This window comes from Desmodus rotundus, chromosome 6, assembly GCF_022682495.2.
Source record: "Desmodus rotundus isolate HL8 chromosome 6, HLdesRot8A.1, whole genome shotgun sequence".
Classification (NCBI taxonomy): Eukaryota; Metazoa; Chordata; class Mammalia; order Chiroptera; family Phyllostomidae; genus Desmodus; species Desmodus rotundus.
Window position 1 is genome coordinate 88,730,308 of NC_071392.1, and position 24,089 is coordinate 88,754,396.

Genomic DNA, 24,089 nt, shown 5'->3' on the forward strand with positions numbered 1-24,089 from the left:
ATGCTAAGCCACCAATGCTTTTTCCCTCTTGAACTGTAATTTTCATAGAAAAAAAAATAAAGTGTGAACTGAAGCGTACAAATCAAAACTGCACAGCTCGATCATTTATAGTTGTGCCCATGAAACCCTGACCCAGAGCAAGATGCGGAGCTTCCTGTCTCCCTTGTCGTCCCTCCTACAGCACCCCCAAAGGTAGCTACTGCTCTGACTTCTATCAGCGTGGATTCGTTCGCCGGCCCTTGAGCATCACGTAGGTGGGGTCAATCAGCGTGTACTCTTTCGTGCCTGACTTTTTCCTCAGTGCTACGTGTTTGAGAGTCACTGTGTTTTTGTACGTGGCTATGGCTCATTTTACCCCATTGCTGCATGTTACCGCATTGTGTGAATACAGCACAATTTGTGTATCATCCCCCTGTTGATAGACAGCTGGGTTGAGTAGCTTCTCACTTTTCCCCAAGGAAGGACAACCAGTTTAATGGGCTTTATTACAGAAGGTGTGTACTAGTTGTATATGAAGACACACACACTATGTGTGATGGTTGCAAGTATGGAACAGCAGACAGCATCTTTAATAAAGAACACTCACCTATGAAGTCCTGTAAATGATTTGTCATAAAACTGCCCTTGAGAGACCATAGAATGCCAAAAATACATTTCACAGACTAGCACAAAGCAGAACATTATTTCTCAAGGTATTCACATGTGTCCTGGGGGAAAATAAAGTCCATTTTTTCAGAGTACTTGGTTAATCAAAGTTAAAAATGGATTCTCAAAGTTTTTATTATACTCATTGGCGTTTGGGACGTCCAAGAGGGAAATATAGGTTATATATGGCATTTCCCACTTTTGGGTAACCAAATACCTTCTTTTTCCCTCAGGAAACCTATTGCCATCTCCCAAAAGTAATACTTCCCAAAACCGAGCATAAAAAATACACATACAGTTATATAGACTTAATTTGCAATTTTGCCCTCCTCCCAAACTCATGTTAAAGCGCCGCCCCACAGTATGGCTGTGTTTGGAGGTGGGATTGTAACTAAAGCTAAATACGTTGTAAGGGTGGAGTCCTAGTCCAGCAGGACAGGTTTCCTTGCCCTGGAGAAGGAAAGGGCGCTGCTGGTGCACAGAGGAAAGGCCATGTGGGGACAGGCTATTTGCAGGCTGGACACTGGACCCAATCAGAAAAGTGTGGCAATGTCCCCTTCTGGATTCTCACAAGAGCAAAGCAAATCCATAAAAACAAGGGCACTCATACAGTTTATTCTCTCCATAAAACTGCCACTAAATTAAGTTTTGCATTGTTCAGAATTTGCATAGCCCCCCAAGTTTGGGCCACTCACTCCTTTTTTTAACGGTATATGCTATCGCTCAGTTAACAGTGATGGATTTTTATTGCCTTTCTTCTGAGGGGAGGATTTACATGCCTTTTAATTTGTGTAAGTTGGACTGCATCATAAACAGTTCACCCTGTAAATTACAGAGTAAGCTTGCCAATAAAGATGACCTTGTTTATTAAAATCTAATTAACTTAAGTTTTCGAATGTCCCTAAGAGGGTTACTGGGTTTTGGTTTTTCTCCACACATCAAAGACCCAGTTGGCTAAACCTAACCACAAAGCTCGACTCTCACTGTGAAATTACCTAGTTGGTTTTCCCTTCAGGTGTTTCCTCCTACAACTCAAGCCGGAGAATCTTTTCAGAGAATGTGTTGGCCACCGCAGTGCAGGAAGGCCAGGTGGGTCTTGCCTGAATAGTTCTGCTGTGAAGAGACCCGGGTGCTCTTTGTTTACTGGGTCAGAAATAATAGGATGCTGAACTTGCTGTTTAGATGCCCCAGCAATGGTCAGAAAGTCTTAATTATATGCTTTCTATATGCTATCTGCATGCATAAGCCCTTCATGAGCTTTGCTTCCAAGCTTGGAAAATAATGTTGGCAGATTGATTGCAGATACATGTGATAAAACATAATTAATTGATTCAGCTCCCAGTCTGCAAACAAAATCTCCCACTGCTGCAAACTCCTCTAGCTTCTGTCCCGTTGTTCCTTCCACTTCTCCGTGCTCATTCCAACTTCAAAGCAAGAGTTTAGGGTTGGTCTCTAGTCTCTCATGTCCCATTTGCTGATCAGTTACTGAAATTCTCCTGCATCACTTCAGTGGGAGGCCTGGCAAGGTGCCCACCAGTGACCTTCACGTTCCCAGACGTGCTGCGCACACTTTAATTCTGGGACTAGGGATTTTTGCGACGTGGAATATAATTGACCACTTTTTTCCTTCCCTGAAGCTCTCTATTCCCTGGGCTTATATGTAGTTCTCTTGGCTCCCTCCCAAACTTTAGATCACTTGTTTTCAGTTTCCTTGGGTCATCCTTCCCCCTTCAGGACTGAGACCCATAGTAATAACAAGCCTCTTTCCATGGCTGCCTTCCGACTCACATTAGTCCCGGGAACTGAGAGATGGTGTGGAGTTTTAGTTGGATTTGGACGGTCTCATCCTAAAGAGTAAGTGCTTTTCGTCATTGAAGCAGAGGCCTTTCTCACATGTTTACATCCCACAGCATCTCCAAGGTACTGATAATATAAAAACAAGTATTGATCATCTTGAGGGACATGCAGAGTTCAGAGATGGGTAAAGGGAAACATTTCCACCTTCAAACAAGTCTCTTGTGTCCACTCGGGGAGCAGAATGCCCTGCTGAGGTGAAGCGGGAAAGACAACGTGTGTCAGAGACGACGTGACGTTTATAGAGAAAAGACCCTGGCAGTAATCAATACAAGAAGAATTTCAGTGGGTTCGTGTTACTTTCAGGGGGCGTTAGAAATGGCAATGGGAAGAAAAAGCAATGCTTTTCATTCAAAGAAAAATGCTTATATCGTTGAAAAGTAGCATCTTTTAGGATGTTCAAATCCAAAAAACAAAAACTCAAGGTATTTGAACTTCCTTCTGAAGCCAGACTCGTAAGAGCTAATGTGCTTTTGGGTAGACCAATCTATTTGAGTAAAAACATAGGAGGCAGCAGATCCAGTTGTCTTATGTGATCGTGGGGCTCTGTGGGGACGGTGAAGAAATGCCGTATACAGAGGTTAAATTAAAATTCTGATGTTATGAAGATTGCCTATGTCCACAACTTTTTCCAAATCCGGGGAAGGGACCATACATTAGGTTTTCTTCTTTTGTCTTGGATTTTCAGCTCTGGCTCCAAGGCCATGAGCTGAACTAAGGGATCGAGCTCCCTCACATTCTTAAGCTGATTTGTGTAATTATCTACCTAAGGTGACCAAAGAGAAACCTAAAAACTCCCTGGAGAAGTCTCAGAGGCCGTGGGAAAGGTTTCATTTCAGCGCTGTCCGCACCGTCTGTCTACTCCCAACCCTCACCACCGGCGTGAGAGTGGGGAGAGGGGATTTCCAGAGGGTGAATCAGAGAGCTTAGCCCGCGACTGCTGCATTAGCCCAGGACTGGGTCTCACCAGCCGCAGTGCCCTGCCTGGCCTTCACGGTGAAGGGCGTGGGCAGGTACCAGTGGCTCCCCTGGCAGAGCTCAGTGGGACAAGAATGCCTGTGGGCCAGAGGTAGGACCTGCGGAATGAAGCCAACCCTGAGCAACCTTGAAAGGAACTTACCAAGGGCCGTTGAGCCTGGAGCGAGAGGGGAGGTGAGCCATGCAAAGCAGAGAGGAGTCCTAAGAAGCCAGATGTGCGGGGCACTGCGACGTCTGCATTCGTCTCTTGGTTAGAAACGAGGCTTCAGAAGCACTGAGCGCACCAGAACCACTCGGCTTGTTTTTCAAAATGTATGGAGCCGGTAAGAGCGAAGGCTTTCCCGTTGGCTACTTCCGCCATGCCAGGTGTTCTCTGCAGGTAGAGATCTCTGCAAATGGAAATTTCCTTCACAAAAGGAAAATTTGTGCCCTGCTTTTTGAGATTCTCCTGGGTCTGCTCAATGGCCTTTGGTTTAAAATAATCTATATGCCAAAGAGGCATATTTTGAATTGCATATTTCCATACCATTCAAAACCAAAATACACCATAACTTATCTATGCGAAGAAACAGTGGCCCACATAAAATTAGCAACTTACTTTTACATAGCCGCAGAGTTGAATTAGGACTCCAGTCTCTAAGATCTAATTATTATGCCCTTTCCACTATATTAATTATATATGAGGCTTCTAATCGAATACTGCTTTCTGAAGGAAAGGGAAAATAAAACCTCAGCTACAGAAAGGGAATAATAAAAATGTTTCAAGGGCCTTTAAGGAACTCCAACTACCAGAAAGGTTTTCTTACTCATCTCTCACGATTGATAGTAAGCACATGCTGGTTACTATTTCAGGATTGTGCCTAGTTAACATCTATGTATATTCATGTACTCAGTCAATCATGAAACACATGGAGTCAGCTACTTTTAGGTGCCTACTAGTCTTTGGTTTATAAAACTGCACGAGACAATGTATCTGACCCCAGGGAACTTACATTCCAGAAGGAAAACCAAAGAAGAACATTTTGCATAGAATCCTGAAATGGTTATAAGGGCGCATTCTAAGAGATTCTAAACCAAACAGATAATTGCCTTGCATTTATAAAAGGCCTATGCTATTCCCACTGAAAAGGAGTAATTGAATCTGTAATTACTTTCGTTTCATAGGGGATGTAGACGTGGATTCTAAAGATCTAATTGTAACGGTTGTTTTCTTAATTACCGTAATTACTTTGTAGCGAACACTACTTTACATCCATTGAGGGGAGCTCGGTAGTAGTCGATGGTGACTGAGGACACCATTGGGAGTATTTTAGAAGTTCTCCTTTATTGGGTGTTCAGCAGTCCTCTTGTTTGTTTCAGCTGCTGCTGACCCAGCCCGGCTGAGATAGCCCCAGGCGCCCCGTGAGCAAAGGCGTGACCCCAACTTCAGTGAATGAACCTGGGGGAGCTGGAAAACCTGCTCCATGGTGGAAATAGGGCTGCTCTTTTAAGACTGTGTTGTCAGCCCCTCCCTATCATCAGCTCAGTGATTCCAGGAACATTCCCCACCACCCCGCATCCCAATCCAACCTCCACTGTTCATAGAGGTCTGGTTTCCAAGAGTAGCCTGTTGCCTCCTTGAGGCATTGCTATTAAAGATGAATGGGGAAAAGGTCACATTATTCACGGAAAGCAGGTTTTAATAGGGACCAGGACAGGGGAAGAGTGCCATTAAGGTCCTGTTAGGGAAGGGCGATGGGGCGATTCCCCAGACAGAGAGGACGTACAACGATGGAGTTGAGCGTTAAAAAAAGACAAAGAATAAAAATTCTTAACTTACTTTAAAAAAATGTTTTAACTAGAAGTGGCCTTGACTTGAGTTTGTAGACCCTTTTTATGGACGTCACGTATGAACTAGTAAACGGTAGGTAGCCTTTGGAATTATACCCTGGAGAAGCACCTCATTCCTCGGTGCACTCTGTTTCACTTTGTGTAAGAGATGTGTTCCTGAATAGTTATTTGGGAACCAACATTTGTCAAGTTCAACTGTCTGTCCCTGTTTCCTTGTACCTGCAAAGCTGTGAGGATCAAATGAGATCACTCACGAGAAAACGCTGCATAGTTTGAAGCTCTGTGCAACTGTAAGCTATTTGTGTGCTCTTTCATTTAAGAGATCAAAGTCATAAGAACAGTGCAAAGATCCTTCATTTTAACAATGCATCTAACATTTTTAGTGGAAGTTATTAGTAGAATAATAACTTTCCAAGCAAATGCTTGAAGGTTTTCACCTCTTGACCTGTTTTTTCTACTTACTGCGCACCGGAGCAAGTGCAGTGTGTCTGGGCGTGGCTCTCAGGAGGCAGAAAAGATGGAGAGAGCAGATACAAAGGCTTTTAGGTGTACCTACGTGTGAGCATGTCGTTTGAACCAGAAGTCACATTAAAGGTTCCAACAAGTTTGGAAACAGCCCTGGAGATGAAGAATCAATGCTAAAAAGTATTGGCAATTTCAGGATACTACAGTTGCAAATAGTGACAGCTGAACAGAATTTTATTGTTAGGCACGTCCTGGAATACATTCAAGGATGTTTGGGTTTTGGTAAATGAGTAAGTCATATTTTAAAGGTAGTTTGGGAAGGTGACAGGTATGGCTGGTTGGGGTAAAGGGCACAGATCCCGAATGAGGAATGAGGATGAGACTGGAACATGGCTGAAATTGGTGGAATGTTCTGTGCCATGTTAAAATCCTGACTCGTGTTAAAGGATTTTTATAGAGGTCAAGGAGAGGGGCACAGACTGGAGGGATGGATCCTGGGAATGGGGGTCTGAGATCCTATCCAGGAAAGCACGGTCAATGGAATGCGTGAATATTGATGGAAACTTTAAAAGCTGGGTAAATAAACCCCTGGGGAAAAGAGGACAGATTTTGTAGTCCCGGGCTTGCAGACACAACATGGCAGACTCTGAAACCAGAAGGGACGCCACTTCCTAATTCTGAACTCTGGGGCCCACAGTGCGATGTGTGGTTAGAAAGTTTCTCTCCCCGTTGCCAGTTGGTATTCACACTGTCTCCAGTTCTTGTTTAACATTACTTTGTTGAGGTATAATTCACATACGGCAACACCTACCCATTTTAAGTATGCAGGGTCCGGCACAAATAACGCCCCCCATTTTTTATTACAAAAACATAAGCATGTAATTCTGTAACATAACAGTATCACACTCATGTATGACATTTTAGATGAAATGTTCAAATTACAACTATAAATTATTACACCCATATTATTACCCTACCAACCACACTCAAGCAGGCCTTACTTCCGCGGCACCCTGTACAATTCAGGGACTTTTGGCAAATTCACCCAGTTGTACAGCAAGTCACCACAACTCCTGTGAGATTTCTGTGGACCTCCAATCTCCGTTCCCAGTCCCAGCCCCAGGCAACCACTTTCTGTCTACTTTCTGTCTGTAGATTTGCTTTTCCTGACATTTCATCTAAACAGAAATAGAGCGTGTTGGTCTTCCGTGGCAAAGTCTTTTCACTCAGCATACTGTTTTTGAGATGTTTTCATTTTGCATTTTGTGCTCATATTGTACTTATTTCTGGATAATGTCCTTTGTGTGGACATACTACACTTCATCCATTCCCAGTTCAAGGACACTTGGGTGGGTCCCCCTGTGGGGCTTTTATGAACAAAGGTGCGGTGAGCGTCCACGTGAAAGTCTTTGTGTGGGCGCACGCTTTCATTTCTCTTGAGCAGACATTCAGGAATGGAATTACTGGAATAGGATAGATCGGGTTTAACTTTGGGCTGACCCACGTTACAGCCCTACTAGCAGTGTGCGTGCTTCCAGTTTCCCCACCTGCTTGTCGGTCTGCTTTACTGTAGCTGTTTGTTATTTTCTGTCTTTTTTACTGTTTTCTGTCCTTCTTATTCTGGCCACTCTGGTGGGAGTAAAGTGCCACCTTAGCATAGTTTGAATTACATTTCTCTGATGACCAATATATAATATCAAGTATCTCCTCGTGTGTTTATTTCCCATTTCTATATCCCTTTCTTATGCCTCTACATCTGCAAATTTGACCTCCTGGGTTCTTCCAGAAATTTCTAGCTTTGGTGGTACTGTGATGGAAATGAATGAAAGCTCACTGACTATAATTATTTTTTAACCAATTACTTCTAAACCTTACAAAGGGTACGTCTTCTCTGCTAGAATTGTTGAACAGACTCACTGTGTGCCCTCTTTTCTGCGGTAGAAGAGCAGGCTCATAATAACAAAGCCAGGGATGTTTGGTTTTCTTTAGAAGCTTTTTGGGTTTTGTTTTTTGGTTTGTTTTGGTTTTTTTTTTTTTTTTGCTTCTTCACTGTGCTTAGGGCAAGACCCAACTGCCTGGAGGCTTGTTTGCTTCCCACAAAGATAAGAAAAGAAGGCAGGGGAAGAGCAGCAGGGGAAGATAGAATTCCTCAGGAAAATGGTACTGAAGCAAAGTACCAGTAATGTTACCAAACAGAGAGTGGGGTTCAGCTGCCCACCACCACCCACAGGCAGATGCTGGAGGCAGAGGTTTGGTGAGAAAAGGAAACGGGTCTTTTATTCAAAAGCTGCATAGGCTGGGGGGATGGCAGGCTCTTGTCTCAAAGCCCATCACCTCCAGAACACCCAGAGGAAGCCCAGCTGTGCTCTGCCAGACTAGTCCAAGGCTGTGCCTTCTCCCATTCAGAACACCATCCTTTGGGAACCGCAGGCGACTGCAACACAGCCGTCCAGGTAGCTTAGCTTGTTTCCGGCTGCAGTCTGGCCTAAGGCGCCTTCTGGAGTCCATCCGTGGGGCCCACGCTGCCATCGCCATGCTGCTTTCAGGGCCTAGCCAGTCCACAAAGCACTGCAGCCCACACGTCCACACCAGTGGGTCCCTTCCCTCAGTCTGAGTCTCCTGGCCCAAATTTCCGTGCACTCCACGGGGGTCCAGCTCCTCTGGCCAATCCCATCCTTGTCCCGATGAGACTGACCTGACAGCACCTCCCCCTGCCACCATGTTGACCTTGACTGTACACAGGCAGCTGCAAACCCTGGTTTCACCTTCCATCAGGGGATAGGAGGGCTTTTGCCTTTGTCAGTCACTCTCGCTATCTTCGCACACTCAGCGCAATGACTTCCCCCAGCGTGGCTTTGCCCGGTAGTGGGGAATTTGTTGTCATGCACCGAGCTACTGGGGCCAAGCAACATGCTGCACCTGCCCTGGGGCCGTTCCCTCCCTTGGCCCCAAGGTCTGGCCAGGTCTGTCTGTATCAGTAATGCCGAGTTAGCGAAACAAAATTCACAGAACCAAGTTTACAATAATGACAACGCTGAGGGAAAGATTGTGCAACATCCGAGTCCGGACCTCTTTGAAATGGCCGATGGTATTTTTCTAATGTATAAACCCACTAGCAGATGGAATTAGATCATGCTAACGTGATAAATACTGATTATCTTCCCAAATTAGGCTGGCCTCAATTGGTAAGGATCATAACTTTCAACAAAGACTTGTTTTGCTTGCTAAATAAATTTTGCACGGGTGCCAAGATGGACGTCTTACAGGTGTTTTGAAGGGCCCCTCTTTACATCTTGGTTTATTTTCTTTTCACCCACTCATCATGTTTTTTTAAAGTGAGCTGCGGGCTGTGCTGTAGCGTCGCATCAGAAACTTTGCACTGCTCCAGCCACTTTATTGCCACCCATGAATTTGTTTCCACAGCCAATCTGTTTCCAGCCCAGTCCACTGCTTTGTGAGTTTCACACTGTGGTTTGTGACTTTCAAATCTCTGGAGCCCTATTTAGTTAGCTATGTTATTAAAAGTGATTGAGGAAGTAACTTCATCTTTTTTCTCAGCTGATAATTACTTTTCCCATTTCCTTGGTTTGGTTAGAAACATCTAACTGTTATAAATACTAGCTGAACTGCAACCTTCTGTAAACTTTAATATATTATTAAAATCAGTGGTTGATTGGGAGGCGAGGTAGTTCTAGACCTTTTTTACTTAGTATGTAAATGAAGTAAGAGATACATGTGCATAAAAGCTTACAGATATCTTTAAACTTACTACTTACAAATAAATAACTTCAACATTTAAGGAAGATAAGTGATCTAAAAAGATATATTTTCACCCCATCTGTAAATGAAAATCAAAAGATAAAGGCTTTTAAGTGGCATTGTGTTTTTTTGATTTTCTTGGTTTTTTTCCCCCGCTTTTTTTTTTTGGTAGGAAGTCCTAATTTGGGATCCAGATAATCTAGATCTGAATCCACACTCTACATTTAGGAGCCAGCGACCTTGGTCCAGATAAATTTTCTGAGTCTCGTCCTTCTCACCAATAGAATGGAGATAGGAATGTCTCTAAGGAAGCACTGATCTCAGATGAGGAGATGTTATGTACGAGAAGTAGGCCAGTGTGCGTGAGCGCATAATGTGTGATGTCCTGCTATTACGGTTTCATATGAATTAGAGTAGTGCTCTTTATATTTTTTTGATCCTCACCCTAGCCTTAGAATATTTTGAACACATACAAGTAAAAAATAATACATCAGTTTTAGTGAAGTTATATTTTATGTTCGATATAAAACAGCACCTTTTAAAACAACAAAGTTGAAATATTTTATCTACAATATTAATAGAAATTACTTATTTTAGTCTAATTTTTTAGTGACTACAGTATAATTGAATATATATTATTTTATATAATCTTGGATTACTGATTTGAATATCTGCCTCTCTGTTTTTGTTCATTTTGATACTTTATTGGATATCAGAGTTAACATGAAAAAATGTCAACTAAAGTACATTTATCACACTAAATAAAAGTACATTATTGAGTCCACCTAATGACTCATGTTAATTTTTTAGTTTCATTGACCAACAGTGCAAAGGTTTTGATAAATTGTTTCTTATAAATTTCCATCATCTCTGATGTTAATCAGTTCAAACTGCAAAAGAATTGAATAGTGGCCCATTTTACTATTAAAAATCAAGTCCAAACACACTGGAACTCTACATTTATAAGATGATGATGATGATTAAAAATTATATTTTCAAGTTATGAAATATATAGATATGTAAATTCTTATAAAATTGTGTACATACCAATTTTGACAATACAATTACATAATGATTGGAATATGTAATTCCAAACATTTGTTTTCAAGATGCCCATCATTAGCACAATTTCTTATATAATTATCACTCATTATAAATGAATCAACTGAGATCTGAATTCTCATTCACTGCTGGTAGAAATGTCAGTTAATACAAGCTCTTGAGAAAATTGTTTGAAAATATCTACTTAAGTTAAACATGTATAAGTGAAAGTAGATACTAAAGCTAATGACGTGACCCAATATTTCTGCTTTGGGGTAAATGCCGAACATAAACTAGCCCTTACACGTAACACAGTAATAAGAATGTTCCTGACAGCTTTGTTCATAGTAACCAAACTCTGGAACCAACCCAAAGGACAGCAAGAGAAATGTTCACCCTCATTGTAATGCAGCGTTACATTTTTATAAATGCAGCACAGTTTTATTCCAAATGTTTTTTAAATAAACAACATGGATAAACCTCACAGATACAAGGTCAAGTGAAAGGTGCCAGGCACAAAAGAATACATACCAATTCTGTATATATTACAGAATGTCATGGAGATTCTCCCATTCTAAGATCTTTTAAAAAATTAAGCATATCTTCTTTTTTTAAAATTACAGTTTACATTCAATACTATTCTGTTAGCCATACCATCTTCTCATTGCTGGGACAGTTAAACAGTGAGAATACTGACCAGCCGTGGGGCACCCGGTCTTTCTTCAGAACAAGTATTTGTTGTACCAAAGGCGACACAGGCTGCCTGCCATAGACTGCAAAGCCAATAAAAGAGTTAATGAAGGGATCTCTCACTATTAGGTTAAGTAAACTGTAGTTTAAATGGTTCCTTTCCCCACTCAGAGATTTTCTGGGGCCTCTGTAGCCACATTTGACTGCAGAGAGATGAGCTGAGTGACAGCCACCTGCTACCTGATAGTGGACTGTTTGCTCAATCAATCCTCAAAGGACGCAGATTGGCAGTGTGGTGTAGAGCAGGAGTCGGCGAGCTTCGAGAGCCGTGTGGTCCCTGTCACAAGTACGCAACTCCGCAGCTATCCAAAATTAGTTTTCTTTCCTGCGATCGGCTCTATGTACGATTTCAAAATTGTTACTTACGTTCAGACAGAAAGTCATGTAAAAAGGTAAACTTTTGTAGTGACTCCGTACTGATTTGAGCCTGACACCCATCCAGCCTTAAGCGAGGGCATCTCTCAACCTCAGCAGCACAGGCGTGGAGGAGGGACGGTGGTTTCCTGTGAAGCCGAAATCGGCACTGTGCACGACTGGCCGTGGGTCCATCCCCAGGAACGTCTCCTGGACGTCTGTGTTCCATCCCAGAATCAGTGCTTCGCAACCATCCTCAACCTCTTCCTTAATTTAGGGTGGATATGGGGAAGAGTTAGGAGACCTGAAACAAGACAAGTACCCAGTAACCAGGAGAAGGAATCTAAGAGGAAAACCAAGTTGAAGCTCCACCCAGATGGAAACAGGCACCCAGTGAGCACCTGCTCTGTGTTGGAAACTTCCCCTGAACTCTTCCAGTTGGTGCAATTAACAAGCGATGATGCACAGCAGGGAAGGAAGCCTCGGAAGCAACTGTTTCAAAGTCTTTAAGTAGACAGGGTATCTTTTAATAGGGTTTGGTTTCACATATTATGTGAGAGATAAGGTTGACTTTGTTGAACTTCTGATTCCATGACAACAGCAAACTCTGCTTGTGTGCTCAGTGCCTGTGTGTGTGCTTCAGGCAGCGCGGTAGTCTGCCGTCAACCCAGAACGGCGTGCCGCGTGTCAGTTGTGCCTGAAACTCAGGGTGTCACTTCTGTGTTCCAGAAGGTGCAGATGTCACCATTGCTCCTCAGCAATGCGAGACCCCCAGAGGGAGGAACAAAAACAACTCTCTTACTGTGGTTCCACTTGGTGAACTTCCGAATATCTGTTGGCATGTGGTCAATTACTAGACAGCTTCAGCGATTATCGGAAAAGATGTGTGTCTGACTCAGCCTCCTGACCCTGTTCTCTCTCCCTGTCATTCAGGAGGAAGGATGCTGGCTTCTTATCCCACAAAGACCACCTGCCGGTGAGCCAGGTGGTGGTTGGGGATACCGACCGGCACGGCTCGGAAGCGAAGCTGAGTGTGGGCCCCCTGCGCTGCCAAGGAGACAGTAAGTGAGCCCAGCAGCTGTGGCTTCCATTTTCCTGTGTTTCCCAGCCATCAGAGGGGGCAGGAAAGAGACGGCTCTTCTCTCTCTCCTGAAGAAATGTCCTATGATACAAACAGCCCGATGGAAAGCTAGATAGACCTTAACGCAGAGAAGGAGACAACGGCCATAAAGGCTTCCATTCAAGGAGCCTAGATCTGGGCATAAAGTGTAGATATCCGTCTTCCTTGTATTCTCCTATGTAACAACTTCGACTACCTAAATTTATGGTGATGTATAAATAGCAATGCTAATAGCATAAAAGCAGCACTCGACAGCCGTGATTCCACGGAGTGCTGCTGTTAATGCCATTAGCATGACTATTTATATCACCATAAACCCCATTTATGGTGATATAAACAGTGCCATTATGGTTTAATGTATCACTGTAAACTTGGATGATGGTCATATAAAGCTTGACATTATTGCTATCAAATTTCATCATCATCAGAGTTTGATAGTCCCTTGTAAGCCAAAGATTGTTTCGTTACCTATGTCTTGCTTTCGAGGTTCAGCACCACACAGCTCCCTGGGGGCTGCTGGCTTGGACGGTGGGAGGCCAGGAGGCAGCGTGGCGATCCCACCTAATCGGGGCACCATTAGGGTTTTATGTGGTCTGATACCCGCCAGTGTGCTTCATGTGCCGCCAGAGGAAGATGAAGGCAGGTTGCTATGGGGACTCTGCAGTGAGCATCCTGGGAGGTCATCATTACCCCTCTTCTAGTCTGTGCCCGTGACTGGCGCACCTCCCTGGGAGTTCTCTGCATTGGTGATTGTGTACTGGGCATCGGGAGACCTAGATTCTGTTCCCTGCGTAAGTGACTTGCCAGGAGACCTCAGGCAAACCCTCCATTTGCTGGGCTGTGGTAACGGGAAGACCACCTGCGTCCCAGCCCCTCCTGGGAAGGCCATAAAGGTTTCGGTGCCTGCGTCTGATTCCTCCCAGCAAAGCATTCGGTGAGATGGAATATCACTACCATTCGGTCTACAAGGGAGAAGCAGAACTGCTCAACGGTAAACTGTCGCATCCACTCAAAGAGGCGTCCTAAGGAACGTACCGATCCCTGCTGACTGCTCACCACTTAGTAAGTGGAGGCTGTTGGTCATCAAACAAGGCTGTGGCCCAGGTACAAACGAGAGATGGGGTTGGTACTGGCTTTTCTCTCCTCACATGGAAAAATTGGAAAAGCTACCTGTAAGTGGAGACTGGCCCAAGAGCTTGATCATGCATTCATGAAGCAATAATACTTCACTTGTCTAGTCAGGCTCAGTAGGGCTGTGAGTAAGATGTTTAGCTTCAGCTGTTTAAGAAAAAATACTGACATAAAATAGTAAGTACACATTTTTGAACAGAAATTTTGAGAGATGGACTATAGTTTCATTCTCAGAATAGGCCTGTTCCCGGGTTAGCTAATAAAAATCAGTTTCTTTATGTCATAATCACTCATAAATATGCACAGGTCAGCTATTTCTCACTTCGTTTTAATTCTGAAGTTAGCTTTGAATTAGAGAAAGGGTTCCCATTAAGTAATTGATTAACTCGGTATAGTTATAAAAATCCCACTTCTGCAAACTTTTGTTACCATTCTTAGAAGATTCCAGCTACCTTAAATAGTATCTGTGGCAGTATATTAATAGTTTATTAGCTTGTTTTTCCTTAATCAATTAAATCGACCCTCAGGAAGAATTTATTATGTGTCTGCTCGCTTTCCAGCACTTTACTAGGTGCTCTGGAGAATAAGAAGTCCACTGTATCTATGAATCTGTTTCTCTTTTGTGTGTTCATTTATATTGTCCTTTAGATTCCATGTATGAGTGAAATAACATGGTACTTGTCTTTCTCTGACTGGCTTACTTCCCTTAGCATAATGCCTTCTAAATCCACCCATGCCGTCAGGAGAGAGGGGGTGAGGGACTGGGTGGAAAAGAGGAAGGGGTTGACAAGTACAGATGGGCAGTTACAGAACAGTCACGGGGCTGTGAAGTCCAGCACGGGGGATACAGTCAGTGAGATCGTAATAACTGTATGGTCCCCGGTGGGTCCTGGAAATCTCAGGGGGACCACTTTGTAATGTATGCTGTTGTCTGACCACTACGCTATACACAAAAAAATGTTGGAAAACACAAAATGTTTCATGATTTAATACCAGATTGTGCAATATAAATTACTGCAGCTGGTGCTCGGCAAAGGGGTGGTGAACGGTATGTTCGAGGCAGACTCATATTTAGGAAGAGACGCTCGGTCCATTTGCATCCCTTTCCCAGGGCTTTGTTCTTAGAAACACGTCGAGGACCGTTGATAAGACAAAGAGCTCTGTGACCCCTGGACACCACAGGGTTTCAGTATTCTTCTAGTGCTTGGCTTCAGAGGCCCTTAATCTATATTTTACCTGATACTTTAGGAAAACAAAAGCACAGCCAATATTTAATTACAGATTGTAGAATACTTTTGTGTCTGAGATTTTATGTGTGTGTGTGTGTGTGTGTATACAGAGAGAGAGAGAGAGAGAGAGAGAGAGAGAGACTTCCTTTTCTGCAGGCACCTGCGAATATTACACCTCACACCTGAATTGCCGGGTGGCAGTCAGCAGTTTCGATGGCCACCTTCACTTGAAGGCTACTATAACAGTAATGAATGTTCCACATCACAGCATTTTCCAGCATTCACATATGTATGATTTCCTTGGATACAGAGCCCCTCCCCCCATAAGATGGGTAAGGTAAATATTAATTAGCCTCTCTGTCTTACAAATGAACAAAATATTTCTTTTAAAATGTCATTCACACAGAAAGACAGAAACATATTTCTGTGCCCCCGTGCAGCCCCCAGGAGGCCCCAGGAGGCAAAGCAGAGCAGAGAATATGAACAACTCTCTCCACGCAAGGTCAGGGTTGTTTTTCCCACTCCGCTCTCTTCCATGAGTCAATCACTGGTCAAATTGGTTTAAAAATATGTCACTTGGGTCTTATCCCGACTCCCACCACCCACTCATGCCCTGTTATCAATACTGCATGAATGTCGCAGGGCTTAAAATCAAATTTTTGTAATTTAAAAAGTGCTAGAGTACATTTATCCTGTTGTTTATAGAGATTGACCTACTGCCATTTACTGAAGTCTGTGCAAAGCCACAGTTTAAAAAAAACAACAAGTCCATTGTTGAGGAATGTCTTTCTCTGTTTGAGGAGCTGAGTGACAACAGCCACCAGAAGCTGTCTCTTGCATTGGGTCCCGGCTCTACCCCTGCTCTTAGAGAGTGACACCGACCGAGCGTCTCGGCGGCTCCGGTTGGTTTCATCATGCCTGCTGAGTTTCATTTCTACTGTGATTCATCTGAACTCATAGACCCATAAAACCAAAATGCTAAAGAAAATCAGTGAGTCCTGCTCAGGTCTGCTGCCTTTCCCTCCAAGCTCTGTGAAATGCTTGCTTTTCTAAAATTTTTTTCAGATATGTTCAAATGGAAACCTCCATTCTAAATGAAGCTGAAAGTATGACTGAGGATGGACACTTAGCTATGATAAAAAAAATCTGGTAAAATTACCAAGCCCACTTAAACCACATGTGCTTGGTAATTTCTCTCAATTAGTGAGAAATTGGTGCTTGGTGCACACCTAGGAGGAAACAAAGGAGCTTTCAGAGCGTCCGAACCCTGAGGGAGCAGCAATTACTTTCAGATTCCGATTATATTCATTCTCGGAGGGGTGGCCCAGCTCTTACGGAATTGGTTCAAAAAAGACATCATTGGGGTGTGGGAAGTAGAAGGCTTATTCATACCATATACAGTGAGTATAACTAATTATAGAAATAACGTATTTGCTAGATAACTGCTCTGTTGTTAGGCATATGAGGTACAGATTTCCGATATTTCCCCTAGGGAAACAAGGACTTAAAACAACTAATTAGGAGCAAATTTGCAACAAAAGCAAGGATTTCCAAGACACCTGGGTAGACGTAGTTCGGGGAAATGTGTTCCGCGAGGGCGTCTGAGCTCAGGCCAGCAGCCCGCAGGGCTCGGAGTCATGCCGGTGGTTCTGTGTGAATTAGGTCTCCTAGAGCTGTGGAGGTAACTCCGAGAGGACAGGAGAAAGGGAGGCCAGTAGCACGCCCAGGTCAGGAGCCCTCAGCAGGGACAGAGCGGAGGGTGAGAGAAATACAGACAGAATGGCCTTGTATCGAAGTGCTAGTGGACACTGTTCTCTGGGAATGCAGTCTCAGGCGCCCGGGTCACAGAAAGGCCACTCTCTCTTTACTGCAGACTTTTACAAACCTGGACCATAGCCAGCCCTTCCTTTACTAAGAAAGACAGGCGATGACTGTGTCTACATGGTGTTTCTCCATGGAGAAGCCGTTTCTAGAGGGGTGCAGAGGAGTTTCGTGTACCCAGAGGATGTACCCAGGGGCACACAGGCCAGGCTGGCTCCCTCGAGCATCTGTGTGAGACAGACTCAGTGCAGTGAGTGAGGGCCAGACAAGGGTGGGGGCAGCGCCCCCTGGGCTGGGCTGGGCTGGGCTGGGGAAGTGATTTTGACTGTGGAGAAGCTGCTGCTCCCTGGGCTCCAGAGAGGGGCAGAGAGCTGGCTCATCCCCTTTTCTTTGCTGTGTCAGGCTGGGAAGAGACGAGAAAGGGAAGGGGCCCAGCACGTTAGGACCTGTGTGCGCGAGGTGACACCTTTGACTCGAGTGTACCAATGTGAAAGTAGAACCGGGGTAGTCAGCGGCGTGGCAGTCAGTGTCAAAGCAGGGGGCGGAGGGTCTGTGTGGTTCCAGAGCCAGTCCCGGATGGGGGAACATTTCATCACTCTCCAGGATTATATCTCGTCCTTCCCCATTTCTTCCCACAAAACATAGCTGTGTCTACTTGCCTCCAGTAGGGCCAGGAGCAGGACGAGCACATCACAACGTCCTAACAGTGGGAGAGTCTTAGGGATTCAGCTGTGCAGACCTCTCGTTCCACAGACAGGGAACCTGGGTTGGCAGATGTTAGGTGACCAGCCCAGGGGCTCCCAGATGGTTTAGGGCAGCGCACACAGAGAGTCTGACATGAGCCTTCATCTTTAGTGTTCTCTGTGGCCAAGCTACATGGTGAGACCCACAGAGGGACCTTGGACCTGGATCTGACCTGGGTCCCTGCCCATGAAAAGCTGAGCAAAGCAGTAATGAGATCTCAGTCTAACCCCAGGGTGAGAGCAGCCATCTGGAAATCCTGGCAAAAAACCTGCCACTACAGGGCTGAGGGACCTGTGGCAGAAAGTTGGTGACTTATGTTTCCTCGATTCTTTTTTTTTTTTACTTCTACTTATAGACACATTTTTTGGTTGATAGTAGAAGACAGGAAAAAAACTAGAATGATGTGTAGAACCCATTAACCTCTATTTTTTTTTCTTAATGTCCCCACCTCTGCTGCTATTGCCAAGGGCCACTACTGACCGAGCAACAGGAGTTGCTCTGAGAATAAGCAGAAATAGGGAATTTTCAGGATCAAGACCCAGGCTGACCTCCATGGAAGGACGGAGCCCTCTGGGCATCTCAGAGGGCAGCTCCAGTCACAGGGGCAGCAGAGAGGAGAGCAGGAGCCTTCGCCTTGGTCTTCCAGGCTCCAGCATGACTCTAGGTGATGGGGAGAAACGGGCAACTCCCGGGAAGAGTCAGCTCCTTTATATTATTTGGCCGTGCGACTCTGCAGGCTCACTGCCGACCTGGGAAGTAAAAGTAGTTGCAGTTTAGGGGAAAGGTGGTTCTCTGTTAGGATAGATGTGGTATTGGTGTATGTGTGACTGACTGCCTCACTTGGCATGCAGAGGAATCATCCCTCTGGCGGGGTGAGCCTTGCTTCCTCTCTGTCCCCTCCCTGGCACCTGACCCTTCCCTGAACGTGGCGTTCTGCAGAAGTATCAGGAGCTCAGACACAGGAGGGACTTCGTTCTGTAAAGTGAATCCCCATAGTTGGGTTCATTGCTAAATTCTCCTATTGATTGCTCTAAACTCTGCAGAAGAGAGTTAGACTTATTCTGTTGGGTCTAAGAGTTCCTGGTGTGGAGCACACTTGGAATTGAGAGAAATAATGGTTGAAACAGATTCCAAGAATCTAATTCAGCCTAACAGGCTTTACAGAGAAAATCAGGGCATGGCCCCCACCCTAGATCAGTTTCTGTGTTATTAAAGATGAACATTTTAACCGAGTGGAATGGGAGATTACTTGGGGACCTTGGTAAAATGCAGGATCTGAATCAGGGAGTCCAGGCCAGCATTGAGATGCCGCCGCTGCTGGCTGCTGCTGGGGCCACTGGACCACGCTTTGAGTGGCAAAGTTATAGAGCAGCGTAGTGACTGGCATGGCTTTGGAATCGCACACACCGGGGTCCAAATCCCAACTCCCTCCCTCTGCCACCACGTGCCTTTGGACAAGTTCCTTAACCTCTCCGGGCTTCCACTTCCACCCACAACCTTTTCTCAGCTGCAAAGGAGAATCACCATAACGACATCGCTGAGGTGGTTCTTGTAAAGCCTAATTCTCCACAGTCCTTGGGCACGGTCAGGGCTTTCTAAGTGTTATTGCCGTCATCATCATTGTATTAACTCACTGTGGCAGGACGGGCAGGCTTGACACCGGCGAAGTCTGCCCGTCTCCCTGTCCTGTGGTCCACTGTCTGTTCCCTTTACCCTTGACTGTACCTGGCCTTGGAGAAGGCCCACCTTGTCTTGCAGTTGGGAGTGTGGCACCCAGACAGCAGCCACCTTCCCGATTGGTGTTGGTGGCCGCAACACCTGCTTAGAGCTCAGCTGCGTTTGCTGTGTTCCCAGGACAATGTCCTTCCATGCAAACAACCCCTCCTTCTCTTCTCCTTTGCTCGCTGCTCATGGAAGCCATCCCCTTTGCTTGCTGCCATCTTTTGACACTGCCCTCAGGGAACCCGGGGCACCCTAACCGAACACAGTGGGAGCCCAGGGAGGTAGACTGTGGTCACCACCCAGTGACAACTGCAGAAGGCAGCCTTTCAGCCAGACTGGAAGTCAGCAAGCTTCTTCCTATAAAAGAGGAGACAGGAAGTATCCAGTATTTCAGGCTTCCCAGCCATACAGGCTCTGTCCCAAATTCCTGACCCTGCGGCATGGAAGCTGCCGTAGACCATACGGAAACAAATGGGCGAGGGTGGGTTCCAGTGCAATGTTTGCAGACGTAGCTCGCAGGCTGGATTTGACCTGAGAGCTGTAGTTCACTAGGCCTTGACTAAGATCAGTTAAACATTTTTAAAATTTGGAAAAATGTATAGGATTTTAAAATGCTTAGGTTGTGGTGGGGTTTGGGCTGTCTTAATGCAGATTTTATCTGTTTTTCAAACTCAGTCATAGGAACCTTGGTGTAGAGCAAGGATTCATCTCCCTTCAGCTCTGTTCTCGCCTTCTCTGTGCACACTCGTGTTTCAGCCTAGACGTGTGCTCAGCATTGACTGGAAGCCCCCCTGTGACCATGAAAAAGCACAGCCTACACTTACTGTGCCCGAGGGGCCTACAGGAAAGTTGGCTATCAGGGCAGACTGAACTTCACGTTCATCCATTAACTGTTGTTCCACCTGGAATCCAGAGTGACTTTCCACAGCTGTGAGTCAGGTCACAGCACTGGTGGACTTACAACCGTCCGGTAGCTCCCCATCACTCTGCAAATGCAAACCCTTACCGGGCGCTGTGAGGCTGTGTAGGACCATCCTGCCCACCAGTCATCCCCAGCTCCTCATCCAGCCCCTCTGCCCACCTGTCCAACATGCTTGTTGCCACCTGACAAACATCTGCTGGTGGCTTCTCCTGCCTGGAACTGCCTTCCCTGAGCCTTCCCTGGGCTACAGCTTCGAAGTTAGTTCTTCCAGGAAGCCTCCCTTGCCCATTCAGCTAACATACACCTCCAACCACTTCCCTTTTTACTTTCTTCATAGAATGCGTGGCTCTCTGGAACTATCTGGGCCATTCCAACACGAACGGCCCAGAGTGGGTGTCCATGTCACGGTCCCTAATAGGACCACCTTCACTTTAGACACGGTCCCCAAGTGCGGGGGTTCCTGGGCCACCCGCTCCTCTGATCAACTGACTGTAACTTCGGGGCTTCCCACTCTCCCCTCAGGATTAATAATTCACTAGAATGACCCAAAGAACTAAGGAAAACACTGCATTTAAGATTAAAGTTTTATTTTCAAGAATCCACGTGCAGACTAGCTGAAGGAAAATGGGCAAAGGTGAGGACGTGGGGTTCCTGCGTCTCCTGCGGTGAGCACATGTCGCCCTCCCAGCCCAGCAGGGGGCATCACCTCCGGGGAAGCCCCCGCGAGCCTTTGTGTCCAGAGTTTTTACTGGGGTTTTATTATGTGGCCATGACTGGATAAAGCATTAGCTATGTGATTGCATTCAGCCTCCACCCTTCCTTCTCCTCCCTGGAGATCCAGCTGGTATCTGGGCATCCAAAGCTCCAGCGCCCTAATCCCATGGTCGGTCTTTCTGGCAGGGCTGGCCCCCAACTGGAAAGTATCTGAGGGCCCACCGGGAGTCACCGCGTTAGCATGAATTTAGGTGTGGACCCAGGGGCCCTCAGTGAAGAGCAAAAACACTCTGTCACTCGGGAAATTCCAAGGGTCTAGAAGCTCTGTCCCAGAGACTTGGGACAAAGACCGTAGAGATTCTGTATTCCACAAGAACCTGCTCTTTATTTGTTTGCGTTCTTTTGGCCCTCCCTCCCCAAGCAGTAAACCGGAAGTCAGGCAGAGATCTGCATCCAAGGGCAGCGCCCGCCAGACAAGACGAGACGCTCACTGTGAGTTCACCAGGTGAATAAGAATGCTTAAATAACCACAAAAGATTTAAATAAACATCCCAGACTGACAGTGGAGGCGGGGCCACGAGGCTCTTCATGATAAGTTCCGGAGAACTTGCGGACAATAGCTGCTGCAGGGGTCTAAGGAAGGAGCTATCACTTGATTTACATGCACGACTGTTTTTAACCACATAAAGCTTTGCAGCATTTACTCATCTTAACTCAATGAAAACTTCCATACCTTGCAAATCCCGAATCCGATGGTTACCTTCACATTAAGGATTCCAGAAAGACTTCTTTTTCTGAGTTGTTACATTTTCTTCTTTTCTTTCTAAATTATGATGCACGTGATGTATTAAATTCATAGAACGCATTGTTTCAATTAGGTTTCCCGCCCCCCAGCTCTTCAGGGGTCCACGCATACTGTCACACACTTCTGTTCATCCCCGTCCCAAGGTGGTTACTGACAAAATGACAACTAGTCAGTACTTCAGACCTACTAGGGTGCTAGGCTGTGAGCTGTCAACTACCTCACTCTGGCCTAATTAACACTGGGTTCCGGTTCACCTGCTTATGACACTGACTCGGCTTCACACAGAGCCTCTCTGCACAGCCCGGACCAGGCGCGGGCCTCGGACACGCAGCGACTCTGTCGAAGCCGACTCAAAGGGGCCTCTTCTTGAGGTTTGCTGGCAGTTCTGAGGTAGCAGTTTTACTACGTTTGTTCGGATTTTTAAACATTGCACTAAACTATTGGAAACATTAAGTAAGATTTGTTTTTCTGTCATTAAAATAAACCCTACCTCAAAGCTCACCAGACGTGTGTGTAGAAAACAGTGCCATTGGAGTGGGAAGCTGCTCCTTGGGCGAATGAACTAGATGGAAGGTCCCAAGTTATAAAGAAGTGGGAGACCCCCATCTCCTATCCTTATGTTTTATCTCTGAGCCAGTCCAAGAGTCTTAAAGCAAATGAGTAGCTTCAAGCTGCCTACAAGGGAGGAAATACCAGTTGCTAGAACAGCACTTCATCAAGACTCTCTCACTCCTTAAGTATGAATAGAAAAACTGGACTCGGCAAAGCTAGCCTGGCCTTTTGAAGAAGGACGGGGTGTTTGCTCATTAAGAGTCTACCTGTTCCCCTTCTGTTTGGGGTTTTCCTGGGCATACTCAAGCTTTAGACGATGGGGTGGCCTGGCAGTCCTCTCTGCAGGTTCTGTGTCTGGTGCTTGAAGCATCCCTTAATTCAATTATAGTGGATTATCCTCATTAATTTTGTGTTAAGGTATTTAGACCTTTTGAATTTAATTCTCTTATACTGAATAGGATGCAAATTAGGACTTGAACTTAGAATATGGCCCATTCCTTAGAAAAATTTGGTGGTCTTCACCAGACCTGTGAGTAGGCACATATCTCAAATATGCCCCTCTGGTTTTTCTTCCCCCTGTCACCTGAGGCAATAGTGTAACTGACTCAGGAAGTCCAGACTGCCATGGGATGACCTCCCTTTTATTGGGTGCTTGGTTTACGCTTATGGTCTGACCAAAGGCATTAAGTTAGCCCTGGCTGCCTAGTTTTCTCCGGACCAAAACAAACAAACAAATCACCAGAGAGCAAAAAGCTAGCACTTTCTAAAAAATAAACTAACACCTTAAATTCATGAAAAGAGAACATGACCCAAGAATTAGAGCTGAGAAGATACTCTTTTTAAAAGATTTCTTTACTTACATGTCTTTATTCTTTATTTATGTATTTCAAGAAGACATAGTCTTTGTCTTAATCATCCAAATTTACACATAGAAAAATGCCCCTGTTATTGTTGAAGTGTAAGGATAGTTCAATGTACTAGAATTAAGTCTGGGTGTTCTTTGCCATAGAACGGACAGTTTTCCCGGCTTATGCTAATGACTCCAGTAAGAAGTTGCTTGGGTCTTGAACACCTGTCGGAAATAAGACCATCGTTCAGGGTGGCATCCATAATAAAGCAAACTTTAAGCTTCTTAAAGTTCTTGGGGGCTCAGGACAGAGAATGAGCTGTTGATCCCACTCTGGGCTTTTGGTGGCCACAGGGTTAAATTCACTAAATTCTACAAATTAGTGAATTGCGTTTGGTGCAATGAGAGAACCCAACAAAAGTACCCCAGCTGAAACATCAATTCTTAGGACTTTCTATTTTTGAGAAAACTCTTAAACTATTTAATTCTTCTGGCTTACTTAACTCCAAAGTTGGGGAAGGAGAATTTCTCCTACCCTTTTCCTCCTGCTGGCCAGACTAATAAATTGACATGAGACAGATTGGCAGGAGAAAAACAAATTAAAGTTTTATAACATGTGTATCATTTTGGCAAGCCACTCGTATTCCTGGGTCTCCTACAGAAGGGTAACTTCCACTAGTTTTCAGAGCTTCTGCTACGGCTGCTGTTTCTTAAAAACAATCAGCCCAAATAATTAAGGCATATTTGAGAGTGGCGAATGCCACTCCCCTTGAAGCATTAAATGAATGATGAACTGTTCTTTAATT

General features: G+C 45.1%; 1 protein-coding gene across 1 annotated transcript in view; it reads left to right on the plus strand.

The window, feature by feature from the left end:
- Positions 1-24,089, plus strand: part of CNTNAP2 (contactin associated protein 2) — a 1,617,197-nt gene that overhangs the window by 1,329,083 nt on the left and 264,025 nt on the right. Inside the window, exon 15 of the mRNA XM_053926665.1 lies at positions 12,610-12,737. Coding sequence (XP_053782640.1) covers positions 12,610-12,737 — 128 coding nt within the window. The remainder of the gene's footprint in view (positions 1-12,609; positions 12,738-24,089) is intronic.